Source organism: Neocloeon triangulifer, unplaced genomic scaffold (assembly GCF_031216515.1).
Source record: "Neocloeon triangulifer isolate White Clay Creek 2 clone unplaced genomic scaffold, ASM3121651v1 ptg000012l, whole genome shotgun sequence".
NCBI classification, from domain to species: Eukaryota; Metazoa; Arthropoda; class Insecta; order Ephemeroptera; family Baetidae; genus Neocloeon; species Neocloeon triangulifer.
In genome coordinates, this window is record NW_026775554.1 from 11,144,942 (window position 1) to 11,167,310 (window position 22,369).

At 37.6% G+C, this 22,369-nt stretch overlaps 1 protein-coding gene and 1 non-coding gene across 3 annotated transcripts; both read right to left on the reverse strand.

The window, feature by feature from the left end:
* Positions 1–20: 20 nt before the first annotated feature.
* On the reverse strand, positions 21–5,777 carry LOC132196932 (LIM homeobox transcription factor 1-beta-like). 2 transcript variants are annotated; one of them, XM_059619887.1, is made up of 7 exons: positions 5,683–5,777; positions 2,328–2,565; positions 1,545–1,765; positions 1,291–1,424; positions 864–1,053; positions 716–796; positions 21–442 (listed from the first exon to the last, which is right to left on the reverse strand). In XM_059619887.1, exons 1-7 carry the CDS (start codon positions 5,750–5,752, stop codon positions 207–209), a joined length of 1,170 nt encoding a protein of 389 aa, XP_059475870.1. In that variant the 5' UTR covers positions 5,753–5,777; the 3' UTR covers positions 21–206. The 2 variants fall into 2 exon arrangements, with proteins under 2 accessions (XP_059475870.1, XP_059475869.1); XM_059619886.1 differs by having other exon boundaries at positions 716–805.
* Trnav-aac (transfer RNA valine (anticodon AAC)) lies at positions 505–577 on the reverse strand. The gene has a single exon. It is a non-coding gene; the product is annotated as a tRNA-Val (tRNA).
* Positions 5,778–22,369: the final 16,592 nt, after the last annotated feature.

The following is a 22,369-nucleotide window of genomic DNA, read 5'->3' on the forward strand; positions in this document are numbered from 1 at the left end:
TGACTAACTGCTGCCCAAGCACTCTTTTGACTCGCTTCATATATAATTTATTTCATTCACAGTCATAATTCATTAAATAAATTAATTTTTCGATTTATTAAGAATATCACAAAACCATGCTCCATATTACACACTGACTAGAGGTTTAATATAAAGCATCGAGTCCCTTCTTATGTGTAAAAGGGTGAGAAGAAAGTGGCCTCTTGTCACTGCTCCGTACTGAAGTACGAGTTCTGCATCAGGTAGAGCTTGTCGATAGGGTTGACTGGCCCAAATGAGGTCATCCCAGGAATGTCGAGTGTGGTCTGGTGAGAAACAGGCTCTAGTGTCTGCAGGGACATGCTGTCAGACGCCGTCTCGTCCAACTGGTCGAAATTCGTACTGCCGTCCAGGGAAATGTCTGAACTGGCAAAACTTTCGCCGGAGTGGGTTGGGTAGTTATCTGTGATTGAAATTTCCCGATTACTTTTAAATTACGTTTAATCACCAGAAAAATTATAAAAATGTTTCCGCCCGGGATCGAACCGGGGACCTTCCGCGTGTTAGGCGGATGTGATAACCACTACACCACGGAAACGCTTAAGATAGGGGAGAAGAAAATGGGATTTTATTCTACGCGCGTCGCATTTGCACGCTTAAAATAGACTTTCTTAATTTTGTGAAAAATACTTAAAAAATGTTTTATGAAATTGTTTTCAAAATATAATATTCTCACCATCTGGAGAGTAGGGCATGTTGGGATTAAGAGGTTGGCTTCCAGGCGTGAAAGCTTCGCTTGGGTCTCGCATTCCCATTCCTAAGAGGTCTGTGGTATTATTTATCTTTCATAAATTAAAGCAAATGGTCTGCGCTTGAAGACATACCTGAATCGGAGTGAGAGTCTTCCTGCTTAATCCTGGTGTCATCGAGATCTTTGTCTTTGTTCTTTGGATGCTTGTCAGCGTCCTGCTTGGCTTTTCTTTGGATCTTCTTCATTTTAGCGCGCTGGTTTTGGAACCAAACCTGGACCACCCTGACGCTGAGACCTGTGTCCTTTGCCAAAGCTTCCCTGACCTATTGATGACATCACAATTTTTCACCAATTAATATAATAAAATGTTTCATTTAATATTCTTTTTAAATTATTTCTTATAATTTTTTTTGTTTTAGTTCTTTAGCATTAAAACTGAATTATATACGTTAAAATATAGTTGGAATAATAATTATCAGGCCAATAAATAATTTCTTTGGTTTTTACTTTTCTTTTGCAATTTTCTTTACTTCTATCAGGGTAAAGTATACTATTTTTACCTTTCTGCAAGGTTTGGGGCTGACTTCAAAGGACGCCTTGAATTGGCGTCTTTGAGCCGAGGTCAAAATGGTGCGTGGTCTTTTGGGCCCTCTCCGACCATCCCTCGGTCTGCTGTTTTCATCCAACACGCCGTCTGCAAAAGAGACACCAACTGAAAATCTTCATTCGCACCAAAGTGAACAAAGACATTATATATATAAAAAAAAAACAGGATTGTCTGATTAGGGATTCCGCTCGGGTTGCGTATATTTACCTCTGGGGCTGGCCTGCTGCATCATGTAGAGCTCCTTTTCGTAGTCAGCCCTGCAGAAAAGCTGTCCTGCCTTGATCACGAATTGATCGCCCTTTTGGAGCTGCTGGCAACAGACAGTGCATACAAAGCAGCGCAAATGGAATACGTGGGTCTGCGCCTTCATCACGAGCTCGTGAGGCAGCACCCGTTGCCCACACCCGGAGCACTTCACTCCAAATATCCTGAAAAAAAAAAATACAAAACTTTATATAAAGCTGGGTGAATTTTTCCCTCCGGCAAGAATAAATTTAATAAAACGACGCGCGATCGCGAGAGGCGCCGCTTAATTGTTGGAAAAGCTGCACAGGATATTTCCTCGAGCGCCTCCGAAAGAAGGTGCGATATTAAAAATCTTGGCTGAAGAAAAGAGGAGAGAATGTTTTATGCGACGTGGAGAAGAGTTAACTCGTGTAAAAATCCTTTTAGCGCGCGCCACTTGTGTGTGCCATCCCTTTCTATCTCTCTCTCTTGCCTTCGCGCCGCTTTTCATTTCCTCCTCACGTTTTATTAAAATCCTCGCTTCAAATGCACCATTCAAAAATGGAAAAAAGCGAACACAAATACACAAAGCATTTCCTCCCCGGCACCTACGCGCAAAATGAGCAAAATAATGTAAACTCCGCGCCATCATTGCGAATCAGCATCTCATTCAACTCGCGAGTGGAATTTTTAATATCGCGCGCACGTTTCTCTTTTCTCCTTCAAAGCAACAAAAAACATCCCCTGCCTTTTTTTCAATCCTACCTGTCGTAGTCGTCCTTGCAGTAGAGTTTGGCGTTCCTCCAATAGCACGAGTTGGTCAGCATGACCCCACAAGCGGCGCAAGCCACGCACTGCTCGTGCCACAAACTTTCGCCAACGCTGAGCAGGTAGCGGTCGTTGATTCGGAGGCCGCAGCCTTCGCACGGCCTGTCGCCGTCCACGCTGCTCTGCCGTGTCTTCAGTGGAGGACCGCCCATTGTTCCAGGACCACTCACCATTTCTGGAATAATTAGGATACAATGTTTTTTTTAAATTAAATAATATCTCAAATGTTTTGAAAATTTTAGAAAATAGTAAAGAATGACAATTTATATCTAGAACTGTCTTGATTACTTTTGCTAAAAAGGATTTAAATAGTTTATAATAATCTCATTAACTTATGTTTGTATATAGAATTTTTTTTTTTTACAAAACAATGAAAATAATTCATACAAGAAGTTTGACAGGAAAGTTATTCCCCAAAATATAGAATTTTTCAATTGGTCACTGATGGACTTCAGTCTTGCATACTTTTCATTGTTATATTGTGTTGTCCCCGCGTGGCACTGGAATGTAGGAATTCGCAAACGGCCTCGCTCGACTATGGAGACCAAGAGGCATTCGCACGCGCGCCTGAAAAATTCCCCATTATGCAACCGGTCAGGCATAGCTGACGCAGCAGTTGCATAATCGGCACATTCTCTGCAGAGCGCATCGATTTGGCATTTTTCACGAAAGAAAAATACAATACATTTGACTGAATGCTAAACAGACTGACTAAAGAAGTCAGAGTAAAAGTAAAATAATGAAACTATTATTTTTGTGGCGTTTACTGTTTAACATTTACGACTGTTAGAAATAATAAACAAGTCTGATTTTTAATTTTTTTTCTTTAATTACTGCTATTTCATAAATAAATATTTATTTTGTTATTAAATTGGTGCAGACTAATAATAATTTAAACTTTTCAATAAAATTCATTTCGTTGTTTCTTGGCCATATGAAATTTCAGATGGTTTTTGCTGTAAAATTTAATTGATATTGGTTTTCTAGTTATACAATAATAATACAAATAAAAAATACCATAGAAACGCCGCAGAAACCTTATTCATTTTGTACAAAACGAGCGGAAATTCTCGCTCATGCGAGTTATGCGGCGGCCGGTGACAAATCGCAATTTGGCATCGCACGTCGGATTAATTGGCGAGGAATGCGCGTGCTCTGGGTATGGCCGGTGCGGACAATGTGGCGGTGGCTGGTGTGTGGTGCTTGTAGCGCGCTAAACGCTGCACGACGGTATGTTCAAAGTTACGTGACTTTTGAACCCGCAGCCAACTGTTGCATTTGCGCCGCACTTAATTAATTTTGTCCTGGCAAACACACTGCCGGTGCAAGAGACATTGTGATGATAAAAAAAATATCAGATTTTTCAATTTCCATACAGAAAAAAATACAAGTTTATATAATTTGAATTCAAAATTAATTGAAACATTAATAAAAAAATTAACTGAAAGTCGTGCGTTAGTAGTTATTGGGATTTTAAGGACAGAATTATTATATGCAACTGACTAAAAAAATTAGAAAAGGCGATGCAAAATTATGTAATATCTAACATTTTTAACAGAAAAAAGAACAATGAAGATAACACTAATTAAACACCAAAAACTGAAAAATCTAAAAAAATCGATATATGGGGACATGGGGAGGGAAATGCGATACTTCGCTTGCAGCAGGTTTTACAGGTGCTGGCGTTATTTTCCACCAACGGTCAAGAGCACTCCAGCCCGCTCGTTCTACGGCGGTAGTTAGGTGTGCGTAAATTTTAGCTCTCACTTCATTACGTCTGGTTAAAAGTTTTGCACTCTGTACCTGCCTCTCTTGTGATGCTGCGGCCGCACGTTGTTTCCCATGCAACAGCCAACAAACTCAAGCAAAACGCGATGCTTGTTTTCAACTAAGGCCTGTTTGACTTGCAAAGTGCTTCACGGGGGGCGAAATATTTCTCCAGCAGCAAGATTTTCAACATGCAGACAGGAGTTTTGATACAAGACAAGTACAAAATAGATGAGTCTTGTCGAAAGTGTTTACTTCAAAAAGTTTAATTCTTTTTCCTTTCCTCATTTTAAAGTGAAAGCTTCTCGATCCTCATTTTTGGAGGATTAAAGAAAAAATAATTCATCGTAGCCGAAACCCCAGATTAAATTTGTAGTCAATTTTGAAAAAGATATTTTGGTTATTTATTATGTCCTTTTATATCAAATTTAATTTTATATTTCTGTAAACAAAGTATTTGTAAATTCTAAAATATCCAAAATAGAAAAATAAAGTAAAAAATTTCTACAAACAGATGTACGGGAGCTCCCTTGCATTAAAGCCAAATTGCAACATGGTTTTCAAACAGTGACGTGAACTTTTCACATCAGAGAATTACTACAGAAAGCGCAGAATGCAAATGCACCTATGATGCAAATCGGTGCGCCCTGCGGAATCGAAAATGGCGAAAAGCTTTTAATCAACTCTCACAAAAAGGCCCTGTTAAAAGCATTTCTGCTTGTTCAGAGGTGTGAAGTGGTGGTGATTAGCACTCGGGCCGTGCAGAGAGTAAGCAGCACTCTTTTGAAGACGGCGAACGCCATTAGCTGAGCAAACACCTTGATGGAGCGCGCGCGAGACGAGAGCGAGCAGCGTTCTCGTTTTAAATAAAGCTGGAATAACTTTGTTGTTCACGCGGTGCTGAATTTTAATGAAGCCGCCCAATTCGGCAAACCGCACGCATTATGCAAATTTGAGAGTTAGAGAGAGTTAAGAGCAGCACGACGAATTCTCACTTGCGACTGGCAAACTTTTCCTCCTTGGCCAAAGTTCGCAGCTCAAAGGCTCTCAAGGAAAGTTTTGTAATTATGAATTCTACGCGTCCCTGACCATCAAGCTTCTCACTTCCGAATTAGAAAATTTGGTTTCTATAAACCTTCACCATCTGATAATTTAATAATCAATAACCAGTTGGTTTTAGAAAGACAAGTTTCTTTTAAATGTACAAGATTTTTTAAAAAATAAAGATATTTTTGGTTGGAATTATACTTTGCAGCAATATTTGATTTGGCCTAAAATAAAAATTAAATTTTTGTTTACCTGCAAAAAAAATATTGTGAATAAAATATTTAGTTTATTATTTGAAAGCACGATTCTAATTTTATAGTGCTGCTTTATATTTACAATAGCCATTAAAAAAAAACTTATGAAAATTTGTGATCCTTACAATTTCTTTTGAAACTACATGCAAAAAGATGTGCAAATTTTTTTTTATAATTTGAGCTTAAATTTTGAGAATTATTTTGTTTGCAATTGCTCTCTTTACCTGTGCCTCTGGGCGGGGTGGAGTGGATACTGTCGGAGTCCTGGACCATGGCCGCGTGCAGTTCTATCATGAGTTGTTGGTCTCGTCGTCGGCAGCAACAACAGCAGCAGCAGAACACCCTGTGCTCGCGGGGTCGATCGGGGTGAGCATCGACAGCGACTGCCGGCACATGGAGCGGAGCAGGGCCTGCGAGCCAAACCCCGCCCCTCGGGGGCAGTGCGCCCGCTCGGCGAGCACGTAGTGCGGGTGGCCGAGGCCAAATCGGCGGCGCCGCACCCGCCGGCCACGCCTCGCCAGTGCAAAAAGAGTTGCGAAGCACGCGGAGCGCGATTCGGACACTTCATCAGCTTCTGATAGACTCGCGGCACCTTCGATCTCCTGGAAAATAGAAAACAAGCATACTTTGATTTATTTCAATTTTTCTCTTTCTCAAAATCAAGATGAAAATTTTAAGTAAGGCCTCTTAAACGCTTACAGATCTTAGCGAGAAATGCTCTTTTGTTAATTAAAATCTGTTTATGATTTTTAGCAAACAGTTGACATAATCAGGATGTGAATGTATTACACGTGCGCCTGCAGCTTTTGAAGTTATGCAACTTGCACGCCTGCATTAGGTATCAGTTTGGTTACCATATTTTTCGAGTTTGAATTTTCCTCCTGAATCTTCTCCATTAATTTCTATGGTGTAACTTTTGTTCAAATTTCCTTACAGTAATTTTGTAATTATTTAATATTTTCCTACTGTAATTTCCCTGCCAAAGGTTCCGTCTTTAATTTATTCATCAAATTATTATTAAGAATTCAGCAGTGTTTCCTTTAGGAACATAATAAAAATTTTGATTTAATTAAAGCGGTCTAATTACTGGAAGGAATGTAGTAGGTAACGGCGAAGAGAATCTGCCGCATTCTTTTGCTAATCAAATTTTTATTGGATCTCCTTCTCGACATACAAATTTTCTGCTAAATTAAATAATGTATGTCAAAATTATTATAAAAAACCAACTACCAGATGTAGAGTAAATTTTATATTTTAAACTCCTGGGCAGTAAACAAAATGAATGTAATACAAATCGGATTATTGGCTAATAGAAAGCTTGTATCGCCTTTTGAAAACAGACGTTGAACAATAGGAAGGAGTTAAAAAGTCAATTTAAATCCCCGATCCGCCGGGCCAAGTGTAAACACATCAAAAATATGATATTCATGCTTTAGCTGCGCCGACGTGCATCTGCTCGTCGCATTATTTAAAGGGCCCTCTGATTTTGATATGCATTGTGCGCCGCGAGTGCAAGGGGGCGGAAAATTGTTGCCCCGCGAGTGTGGCTAATCGCGAGTCGCCCCCGACTCTGCGCTTTGTGCGAATGCATACAATTTTATTAATTAGCCACGCACCGCAATTTGAATTTCTGATTTTCCTTCGTCGTCGCGGCTGCTGCAGGTGCTGCGCGTTTTCGACCCTTGTCACTGCTCGATTAGCGCTGGACCTGATCGTGAATGACACGCGTTGCGCAAAAGAGCGAAGGGCGCGAGTTTATTCACTCACACTTCGGTGAGTGATGCCTGGAAAATTGGACGATTTTCACGCAAAATCACGCGTTTCTGTTTGTGTTGGAATCGGAGTTTGCTCTCTTACGGACCGACCGCAAATGTTTCATGTGATGTGGAAAAAATGCAATCGTGCGGCTTTACAGGGGGAATTTGCACAGTTTGATATGTAATGAAAAAGGACAGAAATATTACGTAAAGTTATAAAGTGTTAGAAATAAACAGCTTATTGAAATAATAGTATTATATATATTAATAATAATACAAAATAAAATTTGGTTAAATAAATGTATAAATATCAAAAACCTGTTTAAACTATCACGTAAAACTTAATTCAAAATTACAAATTTTTTTCTTTACTTCATTGAGTTAATGTTTTTTAGTCATTAACTATTTAAAAAGCTGTATTTTTTTCAAATAAATAAGATCTATTTATAAAAATTTTATATAAAATATTTACTCTCTTTCAATAATAAAATTAATGTTTGAGGCTAAAAATCTATGTTTTGACGATTTTCTTCTTCATACAATCATAATCGATGCCTTACGTGTGGGGGTAGTCACGCCAGAAGTCAGAGAGGCATCCCCGAAAAACAATTCTCCGAGTCTATATTGTGTGCAAGTGCAATATGTTGCATGTGTAACACGTGCAGCGGCTCAAAAAGAGTGACGTCACGCTCAGCTGCCGCCACCACAGCAACGGCACACTTTGCGCCGAGATATATATTAAATCGGCGGCGCATCGATGCCCCTCATTCATTGTTTGTAAGCAGCTCACTCAAAATGAAAAATAATACGATGCCGCGTCCGAAATAGCATTCGTGCGTATTATTATATTATTGGCCTGTGCTGTCTGTCAAATGAGAGAAATCCCTCGAGTGGGTCTACGGTTGACGAGAGCTGGAATATGCCGCTCTGTATGTTAATTACGCTGCTCTGACGCTCAAGTGGGCGCTGAGTGCTTCAGTCGGGATTTCAAACGATTGTTTAATTGCACCTGTTTGGCTGCCACTTTACCATTCATTTCTAAGCTAATTGGTTCTAATTGATTCATGTTTGACCAAATTTAGATTATAATAAAAAGAACCGAAAAATTATTTATTTAAAACAAATTCTAATTAATCTAAAAAAGCCTTGGGACACGAAACTGGTTATTTTCTAAATTATTCCATAATTTAATAACTTCTTATCATTAATCTCTAATTACACTGATATTAATTATTTTAAAGAATCTCTGATGAGGCTGATGACTTTGATGAGCAAAATATAAGGATTTTTTAAAAAATATTTTTAGGGCCGGGCCAAGAGTGCCAAGACATTAAAATTTCAGTCTGGAAAATGTGCTTCAAAATAAACCAGAGAGCAATAAAGATACTGAAGTTACTTTTTTAAATTTTAATGTATAGCTTCTTATTTCAGAAAAAAACTTTTCTATTATTTCTGGTTAAATTTGCCCTTAAATTGATAATAATTTATAATAATAATAAAACAAGACTAAAAAATAGCTGCAGCAAAGACTTTTTTGAGGACAACTCATTTTTAGTTTAAAAATATGTATAAAAAATAGTCATAAATTAGAGACAAATTTCATTTATTGTGCAAATTAGAGTTGTTGCGGAACAACAAAATACTCACTCTACTTTTTTCTTCAGTTTCTTCACGTTATTTTATGAAGAATTTTCATTTTCTTTTAAAATAAAGAACTTTTAAAATGACTGGATTCAAGGGAAAAACAAATTTTGCTTTATTCTCCCCTTTCATTCTTTTTCTTCATATATTGACTTCGTTCGTTTGCTCCTTTGGCGCGCATAATGAGATCTTATGTACGTAGCGCGCCTTTCTTCTTCGGCTGCAAAAATTTTAATATAAAACTTCAATGGGACCGGCGCCGAGCGCAAAATTTTCATAAATTAATATTCCGGATGCTGACAAAGGTGTGCTCCTTTGATGTGCCTCTTTCTTGCCTCTGACAACTCAAATAAAAGAACGAGACTCTCTTTCTTCTCATTTCGCCTTTTCTTTTTCCTCGACTCCCTCTGATAAAATATTTTCCGTCGTCGGCTCCGCGCTGCTTTTTATTTGCGCTGCTGCTTCTCAATAGCAGCACATCCTATGCTCGTATTACCCCCTCGTAAAGTGCTTGTTTATGCAAACTGCTCGACATGTTTGTACGACAGACCGACTTCTAGTCTAACCACCCAGGGGCTGCCGCTCGGCGAGAGTGTTTAGCATGGGCGTCGGTCGCTCGCTTAGCAGCGGGATTGTCATGCAAATTCAGGCTCATCAGTCGCCTCAATAACCGAGGAGACAGTCGGCGGCCATCCTCCCTTAGAGGAATATTTGCCCTCTTTTCGCACCATGCTCTGCCTCTCTAGTGAGCTGTCGACAAACCCCGCCGGCGATTCTAGCGATTGGTTTTCCCACGAACTCACTTTCAATTGATCCTCATCAATATTCTAAATCAATTAAATCATTCATTACCAGTCAATTCCAAAATATATAGTTAAATGTTTGGAAAATAATTCAAGTTGCCTAACGTGCGGGGAGAAGGGGTTAAAATTAGCAGTTTTGCTTTGGAAGAACAAAGGCAAGAGTACCTTTAACTTTGGAAAAATATGCACCAAATTAGAATTTAAAGTTAATTTTCAAAATATTAAAAAATGTATTATTAATTAAAAGACTAGAAGAAATACATGGTATTTTAAACAAAGGACGTAGAAAGAATTATTTATTAGATTCCGTTGGATTCTTCCTTTTTTTATTTTAGTTATTTTTTCATTTCTTACAGCCTTTAAAAAATTCCCATAAAATATTTTTTTAGCAACAGATTATTATTTAATTTTTAATATGTTTATTAAATAATTGTAAAAATTTAATTTCCTAAATTTATGACAAAAAATTATTTTTTTTGTAAGACCTAATTGTTTCTCTAGAGTCGATGCATATCGACTATACTACTTTCCTTGTTTTCTTTCTTTTCGCACTTTTTGCACTTAAAACCATTCGCCCTCTGCCCTCTTTTGTTTCCGAGCTGCTGCTGACGGTTCCGCTGGAGAGCGCACTCCTCAAGTTGAATTTTACTTTTAATTAAGTTGAGCCATTAATCAAGAGTGCGCGCAAAAGGCGCGAGCAGCAGTGTTCGCCTCTCTGCTAATGTTAATGGCAACAACCCCTTTCCTTTTTTACATTAACAAAACGACGATAGAAAAATGAGAAAACGAAATCGAGTGCCTCAGCGCTTTCTAAATAACACAGCACACGCCGCCGATATCCTGAAACGAGTAAAACTCGCGACGAGAAATAATAAATTTCCTCGCTCGCTTATTCATTGCCGCCTTTGCTTGTTGTGCGTGCCAGCTGGAAAAACTGCGTGGGCGTCAGCGACGAAACAACGGAGAGAGAGAGGCGAAAAATTAGAAAGAGACCCTTTGCACGTGAACATTGTTGCGAAGAAACAAATTGAGCGTTTGTTATTTCTACTCGCCCTTTAAATAAACTGGTGATGAATGATTAATTACAATTCACTTTATTTTCTAATTTAAGAATTAAAGGGGTTAAAAACTGCATTTAAAAAAGGTTTGCTTTGAAATTTTATTTGAGTCATAATCAAAAAATTTTAAAATTTACAATTTTAATAAAGACAATTTCAGACTTGATTCTTGTTAATTTGAATTTGAAGTATTAACTATAATGAAATTTTCTCATCGCAAAAAGTGCGGTTAAATAAATAACCATTTGAGGCGCACAATCTGGCGACGAGAGAGCAACATTCAAAGCGAGAAGAAGGCAGAAGTAAAAATAATGTTGTCAGCAGACATATTAAAATCGCATAGCCCAGCATCATAGGAACATCACCGACACCTGCCATGCACATAATATAGAAAGGAAAAAAGAGCTGCTGCTTTTTATCCCCGTCGAGAATGCGGCGTCAGGAATGGAGATGGCAAAACGCACCCCCTATGCAAAAAGGGGCTAATCCGCTGCGCCTCTGCGACAATATTGTTTCGCCGGCAGCTTTGACGCCAACATGTGACCCCCCAGCGAGTCACTGGGGGAGGAAAACGCGATCTCCCAAATACGCACCCTGTGTTTTAACCACGGGATACTCTTGGACGTGAAAATATCACAATAATAAGATGGGTAAGATTGACAAGTTTAAAAAAAAATGCGCAGTAGAATTATGGAGTAAGTAAAAGTTTGCTTTGAACTTTTCAGAATATTTAATCTTTGAAATGATTTTTGAAGTTATACATTTTTGTTTTATTCAGCCACAAATATAATTATTTAGTTATGCAATATTTACATAATAAATTTTGCCTCTTGCTATGCACACACTTTACTTTATAATCAAAAATTAATTTATGAATATTGAATAGCGCAATTTGCTGACAAATAATTACCAGGGTTGTTACCAGCTCCACAGTGCACAGTCGCTCTGTGACTATATTAAACGACAAACTGATGATGAGCGGTGGTAGGTGAGTCTGCTTGCGGATCACTGGACTGCGCATAATTACACACACGCGATAGAGAGACAGAGCTGAGTGAGGCGGTGACGCTCTCGCATGTGATGTAGGGCGTTGCATGCCTGATTTCAGCACTTCAAACACGAGCAAACAATATCGCCGCTCCAATATGCTGCGAACAAATATTAATGATAACATTATTGCTTTTGTAGTTTGCGTTGAGTTGAGTTGGGTACGATTTCAACTGCCAACCAGCAGAAAGCTTTGAGCTGTTTGCAGCCAATGAGAAGAGACTCTTTTAAATACTATGTGATAAAAAAAATCACAAAAATTTCATGAATTTTCTATTATAACTAGAAATTCTATTTTTTAATTAATTTTAAATTTTAAATATTCCAATAAGATAAATAATTTCAAACTAAGGAAAATCTCGTGAGGAAATTGCTCTGACAAATGGAATTTTTCTTTCAAAATTTAGTGAGTGGTGAATTTGATTTTTTTTTAATTATTTATTTAAATAAAATTTTTATGCAATCTGAATTTCATTATAAGGTATTTTATCATCTTAGTCTTTGATTTTCTCCATAAATACAATTTCTCTCTAATAAAACGATTTGATTTTTTAATATAAGCCTTGATCAATGAATTTGTACTGATAAAAAACTCAATCTTCATTTACAGGGAAGATTGAGTTTTTTACAGTTTAGACTACGCGCTCAACACACATGTTCGGCCGGCTGCCTAACCAGTCGCTAGAAGAGACCATCAAATTTGCGAATTATTGCGGCGCGGTCATGAAAAACAGCCGGGCGGATTCCTGTTGTGCAGAGATGCTTCTTTGACAGGGCTAATTTCTTGCACTCAGCCAGATAGGAATCAGACGAGCGGTTCGGTGAGAGCAATAAATAATGAGATGCGTTCGCGCATCAAGAGACGCCGGGCAGGCGTGCGTTTCATCACTACAAAGGGAGTCGCGTGTTTCAGAGAGAGCTAGATGCCTTTATGCACGTTTATTCCAGTCACTGGCTTCACCTGAAATCTCGGCTTGCTCGGTGGACTGTGTAATTCATCGCCGCTTGCTCCAACCCCTCAGAACAAGGGGATGATGCTTTCATCAAACACGCGCGGCGGATCCGCCAACAGCCAGCCTTCCGCAGAGAGATAGTTGCCTGTCTGCCTAATCTATCTCTCGCTCTGTTGTGTTTGCTGTGTACGGTATTCGGAAGTACTAAACTGGCATACACCTAAGTCATGCAGTTTATCGCAAAAACTGGCTCTAAGATTATCTTTTTAGAAACAATTAAATTGTGTTGTCTTTAAATAAATTAATGTGTGGAAAACTTTACTTGAATGAATTTAAATTCTTAATTTTTTATTTATTTCATCACATAGATTTTTCTTAACAATTCCTGTAAAAGTAGCAAAAAAAAAAAATAAAATAAAATAAAAACACTTATTCGCCGGAAACCTCATTTTCAGGTGCCAGAAACGTATTCGCTAGAACCTCATTTCTCCAATTTTACTATAATTGGCTACCTCAAAATTAACTAAAATATTGGCGTTTCCAGCAATTTTACTAAAAACGTCTTTTTCCAATTAAACCAAAGTGGGCTTTTTCCGTTTTTCTAAAATGGGCTATTTTTAATTATACCAAAATAAGCTTTTGCCAATTTTACTATAAATGGCTTTTTGCCATAATTTTTCTAAAATAGGCAATTTCCAATAATTTTAAAATTAGCTTTTGCTCCTGCACGGCGAGAGCCGGCCAGAGCGCCTCTTTCCATGCTATCGTTTATCCATTGCTGCCTGACAAGCAGACCCTAACTTTTTATTTATTTTTAAAAGAATATCCAAATGATTTCAGCTGATAATTGAGATTTTTAATGCACCCAGATTGAAAGGACGTAAAAGTTATTTTTGTCTCTCGCCGCTTCCAGCAAAGATGAAAACACCCTTATCTTCCTTTAAACTCTTTTGTTCACTAAACCAAATTGTGGGATCGCCGCATTTCCTCTCCCAATGAATATTCACTCATCTCAATCCAGCTGCGATTTCTTGATGAGTGCTCACTCAGTGCTGCCACCAAACGCTCCTTGGTCATTTTAGAGTCTCATATCCACTCGTTCTCAAGCGAAATGTAAACAGCTGGTGCGAATGGCATTCCTTCAGTTTGACACTACGTTTGTCTTTAACGTGCGTTCCAGTCAGTTCCAGGAGAAATTATCTCTTTTTGTGTGCTAATATTATGCAAGAATCGTGCAATCAAACTTTTTCATCATATCAGCTGAGGTGTACAAGAAACTGTCAACATAAGTGACCCAGCAGCACCCATTATGCGATGAAGCAGGAATTTTTGGGCATCAAAAGGTCAGTTGCATTTTATTTATTCGTATTTCCAATTTAAAATCATCGTGAAAATCATTATTATAAATAAATATATGTACTTTTTTAAAAAAATTTTTCGTATCAAAATTTATCAAATTTAGAATTAGTGTAGACCTGGTTCAAAAATGGTACAGAACTGGTGCAGCACCGGTTCAGCAGTTCTGTATCAGTTCTAACCCAGTTCTGCACCAGTTCATAACCAGATATGAACCAGGGGTCAAATTCTGTCAGAAAGAAGGGTTCCAATTCCATTTATATTTCATTTTCATGGATATATATATACATTTATATAAATATTTTTCTAAGGAATTTTAAATTTTCTCGTATCAAAATTTTTTAAATTAAGAATTATTGCAGACCTGGTTCAAAAACCGTACGGAACTGGTGCAGAACCGGGTCTAGCTGTCCTGCATCAGTTCTACACCATTTTTGCGCCAGTTCTGAACCAGAGGTCTAATTCTGTCAGATAGAATGGTTCAATTTCCATAAAATATCATTTTTCATGGATATATATTAATATATAAATATATATTTTTATTAAATTTATTCAAGAATTTAAATTTTTTTTGTATCAAATTTGGAATTAGTGCAGACCTGGTTCAAAAATCGTACGGAAATTGTGCAGAACCAGGTCTAGCAGTTCTGCATCAGTTCTACACCAGTTCATAACCAGATATGAACCAGGGGTCAAATTCTGTCAGAAACAACGGTTCCATTTCCATTTATATTTCATTTCATGGTAATATTTATATTTATAACCGTGAGTGGAGTTTGCTGGCTAATGGGCAAATTTATTAGTTTTTGGGTATATTTGTGTGTTTAAAATTTTTTGAAATAAGTTATGCTTTTTAAATTCAAGTTAAACTGTGGCGGATGGGGTATTTTTGAGCTCGGAAGTTTTAGTAAAATTCTAGCTAGTGGTTGTGCCATTTGGTCCAACAACTCCTTCTTCTCAATTAAATTCAACAATTGTATGTAAACAATGTGTTGTAACAATTTGGATAAATAAACAACAATAATTAAGCCAACCATCAATTTAAAACAACTTGATCTTATGCTTTAATAAAGATGAAACAGTTGGCATTTAAAAATTCATTCATCCGCATATATCCTTGTATGAATTGATAAATAAGAAAATTTTAATCACAAAAAAATTTGTTTAAAATAAACTCAGCAATTTTAAGTTTTAAGTTCATAAACGAGAACACTTAAGTTTATTTCAATACAATGTTATTTGTGTGTTACATAAACTGAGAATTTCTGGTTGAATAAATCTAAATCAAACAATAAAACATGTCTTTATTAGATTATGTAGGAATTCTCTCACACGGCTGTGAACAGCAAGGGATGATTGCGATCAAAACTACTCAACGTGCGCCTCCCTTTCATCCACGCGTTCACAAAGCCTTCCCGCTGTTTTTATCTGCAAACGTATCTGGAGAGCACCGGCAAATCAAATACTAATATCAAATCAGACGGAATATTTCCCACGCGCGCACCTCTTGCTTCCTTTTTATCACCCCGCCGACTCACACACGCGAGCGATATTCAAACAATAGCGCGATAAAATCATAAAATCGCACTCGGGCAATCAATATACGCGCGCGGGTGGGCCGAGTTAATAAATAATTTTTTACAACTGATAAAACGTAGGTGTTTTTGTGTTGTGTCAGATATGAAACTGTGAGCTTGTTTTCGCTTGGTGATTTATCTCTGCAACGACGCGCGCGAAATTAATAATTCCGTCGCACACCAATAATTTTTAATAATTCCACGCTGCGCCCCGAGCGCAATAAATAATGAAACGATAGCCACTGGCGGCGCCGATATGCAGTTGAAAAAAATAATATTGGAATGAATGATTGGACCCTGTTTTTAATATATCTGCCCGGCGAATAATGATTTCGCTTTTGTGTGTTTTGCTCTTTTTCGAGTGTGCAATATCGAATGTGGAAGAGATTGTCACCGGTTTTATTTTGTTTGTGTTCGAACTTGTGATATATTTGAATTTGCCACAATATGTACACAAGAGGAAAGTTTTTTCAAGTCTGCGGAACTTTATATCTTCCCAAAGTTGATGATGGATAAACTTCTGTCTTGTGTCTTCTTTAAAATGATTCAAAATTTAAAAATTCTTAAAACAGAGAGTTAATTTCAGTGAATTGTCAATAAAATTATGTCATTAATAAAAATTCACCGAATTACGATAAAAATAATGAATGATTCAAAATTATTGGATATAAAATTTTAAGTCAAAAATTATATTAAATCTCCACAACTTTTTTTCATTTAAAGATTGCAATCGCCATCGCGATCGCAGTAAGATCGTGTTTATTCTGAGATAGTTTATTATTTAAAACATTACACATATTAAAAATTTGATTTTTATTTTATTTATTTCAAATAAATAATTGTTATAATTTAATGGTATTTTTTAAAATAATTTATTAATTTATTCTTCATTCACACACATATGAAATACACAGCATCTTACATCAAGTCAATACACAGAATTAAATACTAAAACACTGAAAATACATGTGGAGAATTTTGGTTAGAGGGGAGAAATAATTAACTTTTTTTAATCTGTTGCAATAAATCATTGTGCAAAATCTTAACATTGTAAATTCATGTAAAAAATTAATTATTTAAATAAATGCAATGCAATTTTTGGATTCATATTGCATACATTCTGGCAAAATGTGTTAAAATGTAATTTATATGCTGACGATGTTTTCTTGCTGAATCCAAGTTAATACTTACACATTTTTGCATTTTAAAAGGGTTATGTAAAAATTTAGTAATTCTGAAAAATTAAAAAACAAAAGCATAATATTTTAATTATTTTATCTCTACATTTCAAAACCTTAAGACAATTTCAGATTTCCAGCAATAAATTAGCACAGGCCGCAATCAGCTTGATTGTTTTTGATTGACTAGCTTCAAATAACTATCTGCCTGCGTTCAAATTGCCACGCGGCGACAAAATGAAGATCGTTTGAAGTCATGAGAAAGTGGCCAATTTATCTAATACCAGTCGGTTGCGTCCGCGCACAGAAAAAGCCCATTCATCCGTTTAGCGCAACAACAAATAAAACGATCAACGCCCGTACGTCGAAATTCATTTGCTGGGGGGTGCGCGCCGCTCTCAGTTGGAAAAGGGCACGCGCCCTATTTATAGCGGCGGCGAAATTGTTTCTTTCGTTTTTCGGGGGCAATTTGTTGCTATCGGCCACGTGGGCGCAGCTATTTTCTCACCAGCGCCACGCGGCCCTTTCTTTCTCTGTGTTGACTCGCCGCGAGCAAGGGCCGATCGAGGATTTGGCTAATAGTGGGGGAGGGGGTGCAGCAGCCAGCGGGTAGCGCGCGAGAGAGTTAATATGCGCCGCCAGCCCCCCGGGGCACCCTCGCGGCCTCCCAAATAAAAGTGCCGCGCTTCCTGATGGACAAATAATCCTTTTGTTATTGCCTTTAGCCGCGGCTAAAGCGAAAAACGTGGCCAAATTGGGAAATCATGTAGCCGGCGTGGCAAAAGTTTGGTGCTGTAGATTCTAAATTATTATAATTTGAAAAAATTATTACTAATAATCCAATTTATTTATTGATTTACTGGCGACGACTGGCAATAAGACGATCATGACGCGGATTTCCCAAATCGATAAAGTTAACTAACCCGCGCTTTAAAAAAGAATATCTCAAACTAAATTTTGAATTACAATCGTTAAATCAGTTTAATTTGAAAACAAAATTAAATAAAAAAATTTTATTACAAAAATCCGCTTCCGATAATTGGTTTGAAATTATAAAACAAAATTAAAACAAAATTTTGAGAAACATAACTTTTATGTTGTCAACTTGAATTACAAACTAATTCATCGATGGAAACTTATAAGCTTTTTATTGTATAGAAGACAATAATAATTGTCATTATTAGTTGTAGCTTTGTAATGTAACATTTATTGTCTGTTTAAAATTAAGTCCGCTTTTCCTTGATAGGGATAATTATGTGTTAATATTGTCTCAAAAAACAGCATGTTTTGGCTGCAAGACGCAGCCATAATTCATGAGCTGTGTGAAATTATGTTGACAATAATTATTAGTATATAAAATGTTTTAATAAAAATTTTTTCGTCAAATTAACCGATTTTTGAGAAAAATCCATTTCAGCTTCAATTTTACAATAATTTTAAACGTGAAAGTTGACAATTTTTTTATTAATTTTCTTTTTACAAATTTTTGTCACATAATTTTGGTCGGAATGCATATATAGTGCAAAGTGTATTTTGAACGCACCTTTCTCGACGGAAGTCAAAATTCAACTCAACGTGATTCAATGTACCCTTGATCGTGATATTCTACCACTTTAAAATTTATTAATGGAGCTATGATACAGATAGACTGGTGGTTTACGAGTGGAGAGTAAAAGAGAATTAAAATTAAGGAAACAAAACTTAAATAAACATAATTGTTTATTTTTTTTACAAATTTTTAAAAACATCACGGGGCAATGTTTAAAAAAATGAACGATTTACCCATATATTATGAACTATGAATTAAGGAGGTTTGAAAGACTCTGGAATCAAACAAGGGTTGCGGTTTCCTATTTGCGGAGGCCGCTATGAATAACAAAGCAGGCGCATTCCCATTCATAGGTTAATGAAAATATGAATATTGAATAACGGCGGCGGGTCGTTAATTTCTATTAGACGGCGGTTGGAGGCAATAATTTTTATTGCCCGGCTCCATTTCATCACAGCACAGTGATCGGTTTGCCACACAGCACGACGCACGCTCCGGTGTATAGCGTGCGCAGCGCAGGGGGTGGCCTGCTTTTCTTTTTTTTTTCGCTGGCAGCGCTAAACACCGACACACGACCAGCAGCGCTCGGGATTAGATGGACGCGTGTCTTGCTCTGTTTAATGAATTCGCGGGGGGCCGCGTCGCGTTCTCTCGGTCGGCACTTTGCATGTTGACTGCCGGATTATTCGCCGATCACCAAATGTTTTGGCCGGGCAGAAGTTTATACTCTGTTTATCAAATGTACGCGGGCGGGGATTAAGCGCACAAGTGAAAGCGAGACACGCGGATATCCTTTCGCCAAACATCATTATGAAGGGACGATTTCGTCCCACGGCGACGCACTTTGTGGAATTTAGCAGCAGGGCGGCTGCAGCTTACCTTTAGTTGGAGATCATTCGAAAGGAAAAAGATGAATTGCAGGGCCACTTGAGACGAGAGATGGATCACGAATTAAATGCATGGATACTTCCAGCTGAGCACTCAAAACTCATAATCATACAAATAATTTTAGAGAGAGTGCATAGTAATATAATCGGTGAATTTAAATGATCAGAAAATTGAAATTTTGTTTTATTATAGATTTTATGTATTTAATATTTCGTTTTTGTATTTTTAACTGATTTTCAACTAAATGAAATTCAATTATTCATCTATATAAGAGAGAAAAATTTCCGTTTTTGGTCACCAATCCTACTATATTATTGCTACATTACTTATAAGATAAAAAAATTATCTAATTTAAGAGAAAATTTCTCGGGAAATTTTTCTTCATTGCGGAAAAAACACCGCACAAAATCTATCCTTTGGTCATTTTTATTTTTATTTTTAATAATTCAAATATTTAATTGTGTGTAGGACAGAAAATTTTCAAGCAAATTTAGAAAAACTTTCCTGACTTTATTTATCAGATTTACTTGAGCATTTAATAAAAATCTTATGAATGGCTGTAAAGCCCAGGCATACGTTAATTTGACCTACTTGCCTTTTCGAAACTTTTTTCACTCAACCGCCGCGAAAAACAATGCGAATATACACGCATTCCATAACACAACGGAAAGCGCCTCCGCAAAGGCAAACTCTGAGAAAAAGTGCCCGTGGAATTTGTTCTAATGAAATTTTTAAATAAACAATCCGGCGTGCAGGCCAAAAGGAAAAGACGGACGAGGAGAAAAGGGCAGCAGCAGGAGAAGGTTGCGTGTGTGTGTTCTTTTCCGGCAGCAGCCATAGGGCTCGCACACAAATAAGAATTTATTTATTTTGCCCGCTCCGTTTTCGGGGTGTATTTACAGCAAGAGAGGGCAAAAGGGTCTTGCGAGAGGGAAATCTTGCTTGGCCCTTTGTTCCTCTTCTTCTCGTCTTTTATATATAGAAAAGAAAGAAGAAAGAGAGGAGACCGTGCTTGTGCAGAGAAGAACTCCTCCTCCTCTCGCTGCTTCTTTTCCGCTTTTTCCGCCTTGTGTCTTGGCCCTTTTTTCCACCAAGAGAGTGTGTGTGTGTGTGTGTGTGGACTGCAGAGATGGAAGAGAGAGCGCGGCTCCGCCCCTCGCTCCTCCGGCGGCTATTGACGTTGTGCGCCGACTTTTAATAAAACTCTTGTCTGTTTTGCCCTGATAGATGACGACCCCCCGGCCTGATATTAAACTCGGCGAATCTGCCGCCATTCAACCCCCACGGCTCCCTGCTTTTTTACTCTCTCTGCTCGGCTCGCTCGCTCGCTGTGTATGTACAGCAGTACATGGAGGGACTTTATGGGGTATGCTGTGCCGCTGTACACTGACTGCTTGCTGGAGGGAAGAGAGAAAAGCAGGAGGACTTTTCCGAGCGGCGCATCACATTTTTTCCTCTCTCTCGTACTCTTTTGTGGTTACACCAGCTTTTATATATATTTTCCGACGCTGGCAATATGGCCACCCGTGTCGACTGACTAGTTATTTATGCATTGTAAAAGCAGTTGCACAAGGGCACAAAGTAATTTGCTGCGACAATAAAGTTCGGCAAAACCCGTGGAATTGAATCTTTCCTCGGAAAAATCGGAGCAGATGCTGCACCGAAAGAAGGAAAGAGAAGTGGCGTTTTAATGAGATGCGACGCGGAGAAGATTTCCTTGCGCATAAATTAACGAACCATTATGGAAGCAATTAAAAGTTTCCCACTTTTTGAAAGAGCGCTCCGCAGTCTTTTTATTGTTTTATTCTTTAATTTGCAATTCTAGCGCGCCATTAACAGAAGAAATGCGCGAGAGTGCATTAATGAAGGAGAAATTAATGAATGCCGAAATACGAGCCTCTCGAAGAAAATCTCGGAGGGAAGCGCAAACAATAAAAAGAAGAGAAAATGAAAGTGAAAATGAGACGCCGCCGCTCTTTTCGGCTCAGATTTTTCCTTTGATGACTGCGCAGAGGGCGAATAAATTAAAAATAAAAATCAGACAGGGTAGCGAATTCTTTTCACGCCCGTCAATCAAAGGCTTTCAATTTCCTTGGCGATTTTTAATTTTATCTATCGATCATTTTCAGGATTGATATAAAAACTCTTTAATTTGTGGGCAGATTTTACTTTTTGTAAGGATTTCATTTATTTTTTAAATGAATCTGTTTCTTCGATTTAAATTGTAAATAAATTTCATTTATTCATATTATAATGAAATTAAATTATTTCATTATAAATTTTATAATAAAATGATAAATAAAACTACAAGCAAATAAACTGCCTACTCACACATTCTTTTCAGGTACTTCATAATCTGTGTTGCGCAGGTTGCATAATCAAAGAAAAAAAGCTACTTTCAAGAAAGTAAGGAAATTATTCAATAAAATTGTGAAAGCTCAATTTTAACCCTGACCGTTGTAGAAATAACATTTTGAGTGTTCATACATTTATATCACTGCAAGGAAATAATATAAATGATAAGTGATACAAAAATCGAATAAATCAATTGTCAAGGGAAAAATAAGCAAAAAAGTGTGTCTGAACCTAATCTATATTTGGTTGGCGACAAGGGTGTAAGTTTCTCCTTTTCCGCCGCACTCATAATCATTTTGTGCTTTGGTGCATCAGGTGCTAATTATGAACACGGCGGCAGTCGTTAGACCAAGATGCGCGGCGGTATTGCGAAGCCGCGGCGGCTGCATCTCTTCTTCTCTCGCTGCAGCACGGCCAGACTTTATGGCAAAGAATGCAGGCAGGTCGTTGCCGCCGTAGTCGATATTGCAGGCAGTAAAACACGATTACGGCTTTGAACCATTTACGGCTGGGGATAAACCGCAAAATAAGAATGAAATAAAAGCCCAACTTTTACGATTCGCCGTTAAATTCTATCATCAAATACGATGGAAAAGTCGGTCTCTGTTCGGGGAGAATTTTTGCAAATTCCAGCAGAGGCGTTTTTTCTTCGCCCGCTCGCTCTCTTTATTTATTCTTTGAGCCGAATAAAGAGCCGGAGAGAACGTTGTGCCGGATCAGCCTCGCCGATATTAGATTCCCTAAGCTCT

What these genes read in the sequence shown, in the direction of transcription:
- LOC132196932 (XM_059619886.1), bottom strand. Translation starts at nt 5,752, where the DNA reads ATGATAGAACTGCACGCGGCCATGGTCCAGGACTCCGACAGTATCCAC. An exon ending in GCCCCAAACCTTGCAGAAAG is followed by an intron (nt 1,054 to 1,290) that starts GTAAAAATAGTA and finishes TGTCATCAATAG; the next exon opens with GTCAGGGAAGCTTTGGCAAA. An exon ending in AGACTCTCACTCCGATTCAG is followed by an intron (nt 806 to 863) that starts GTATGTCTTCAA and finishes ATAATACCACAG; the next exon opens with ACCTCTTAGGAATGGGAATG.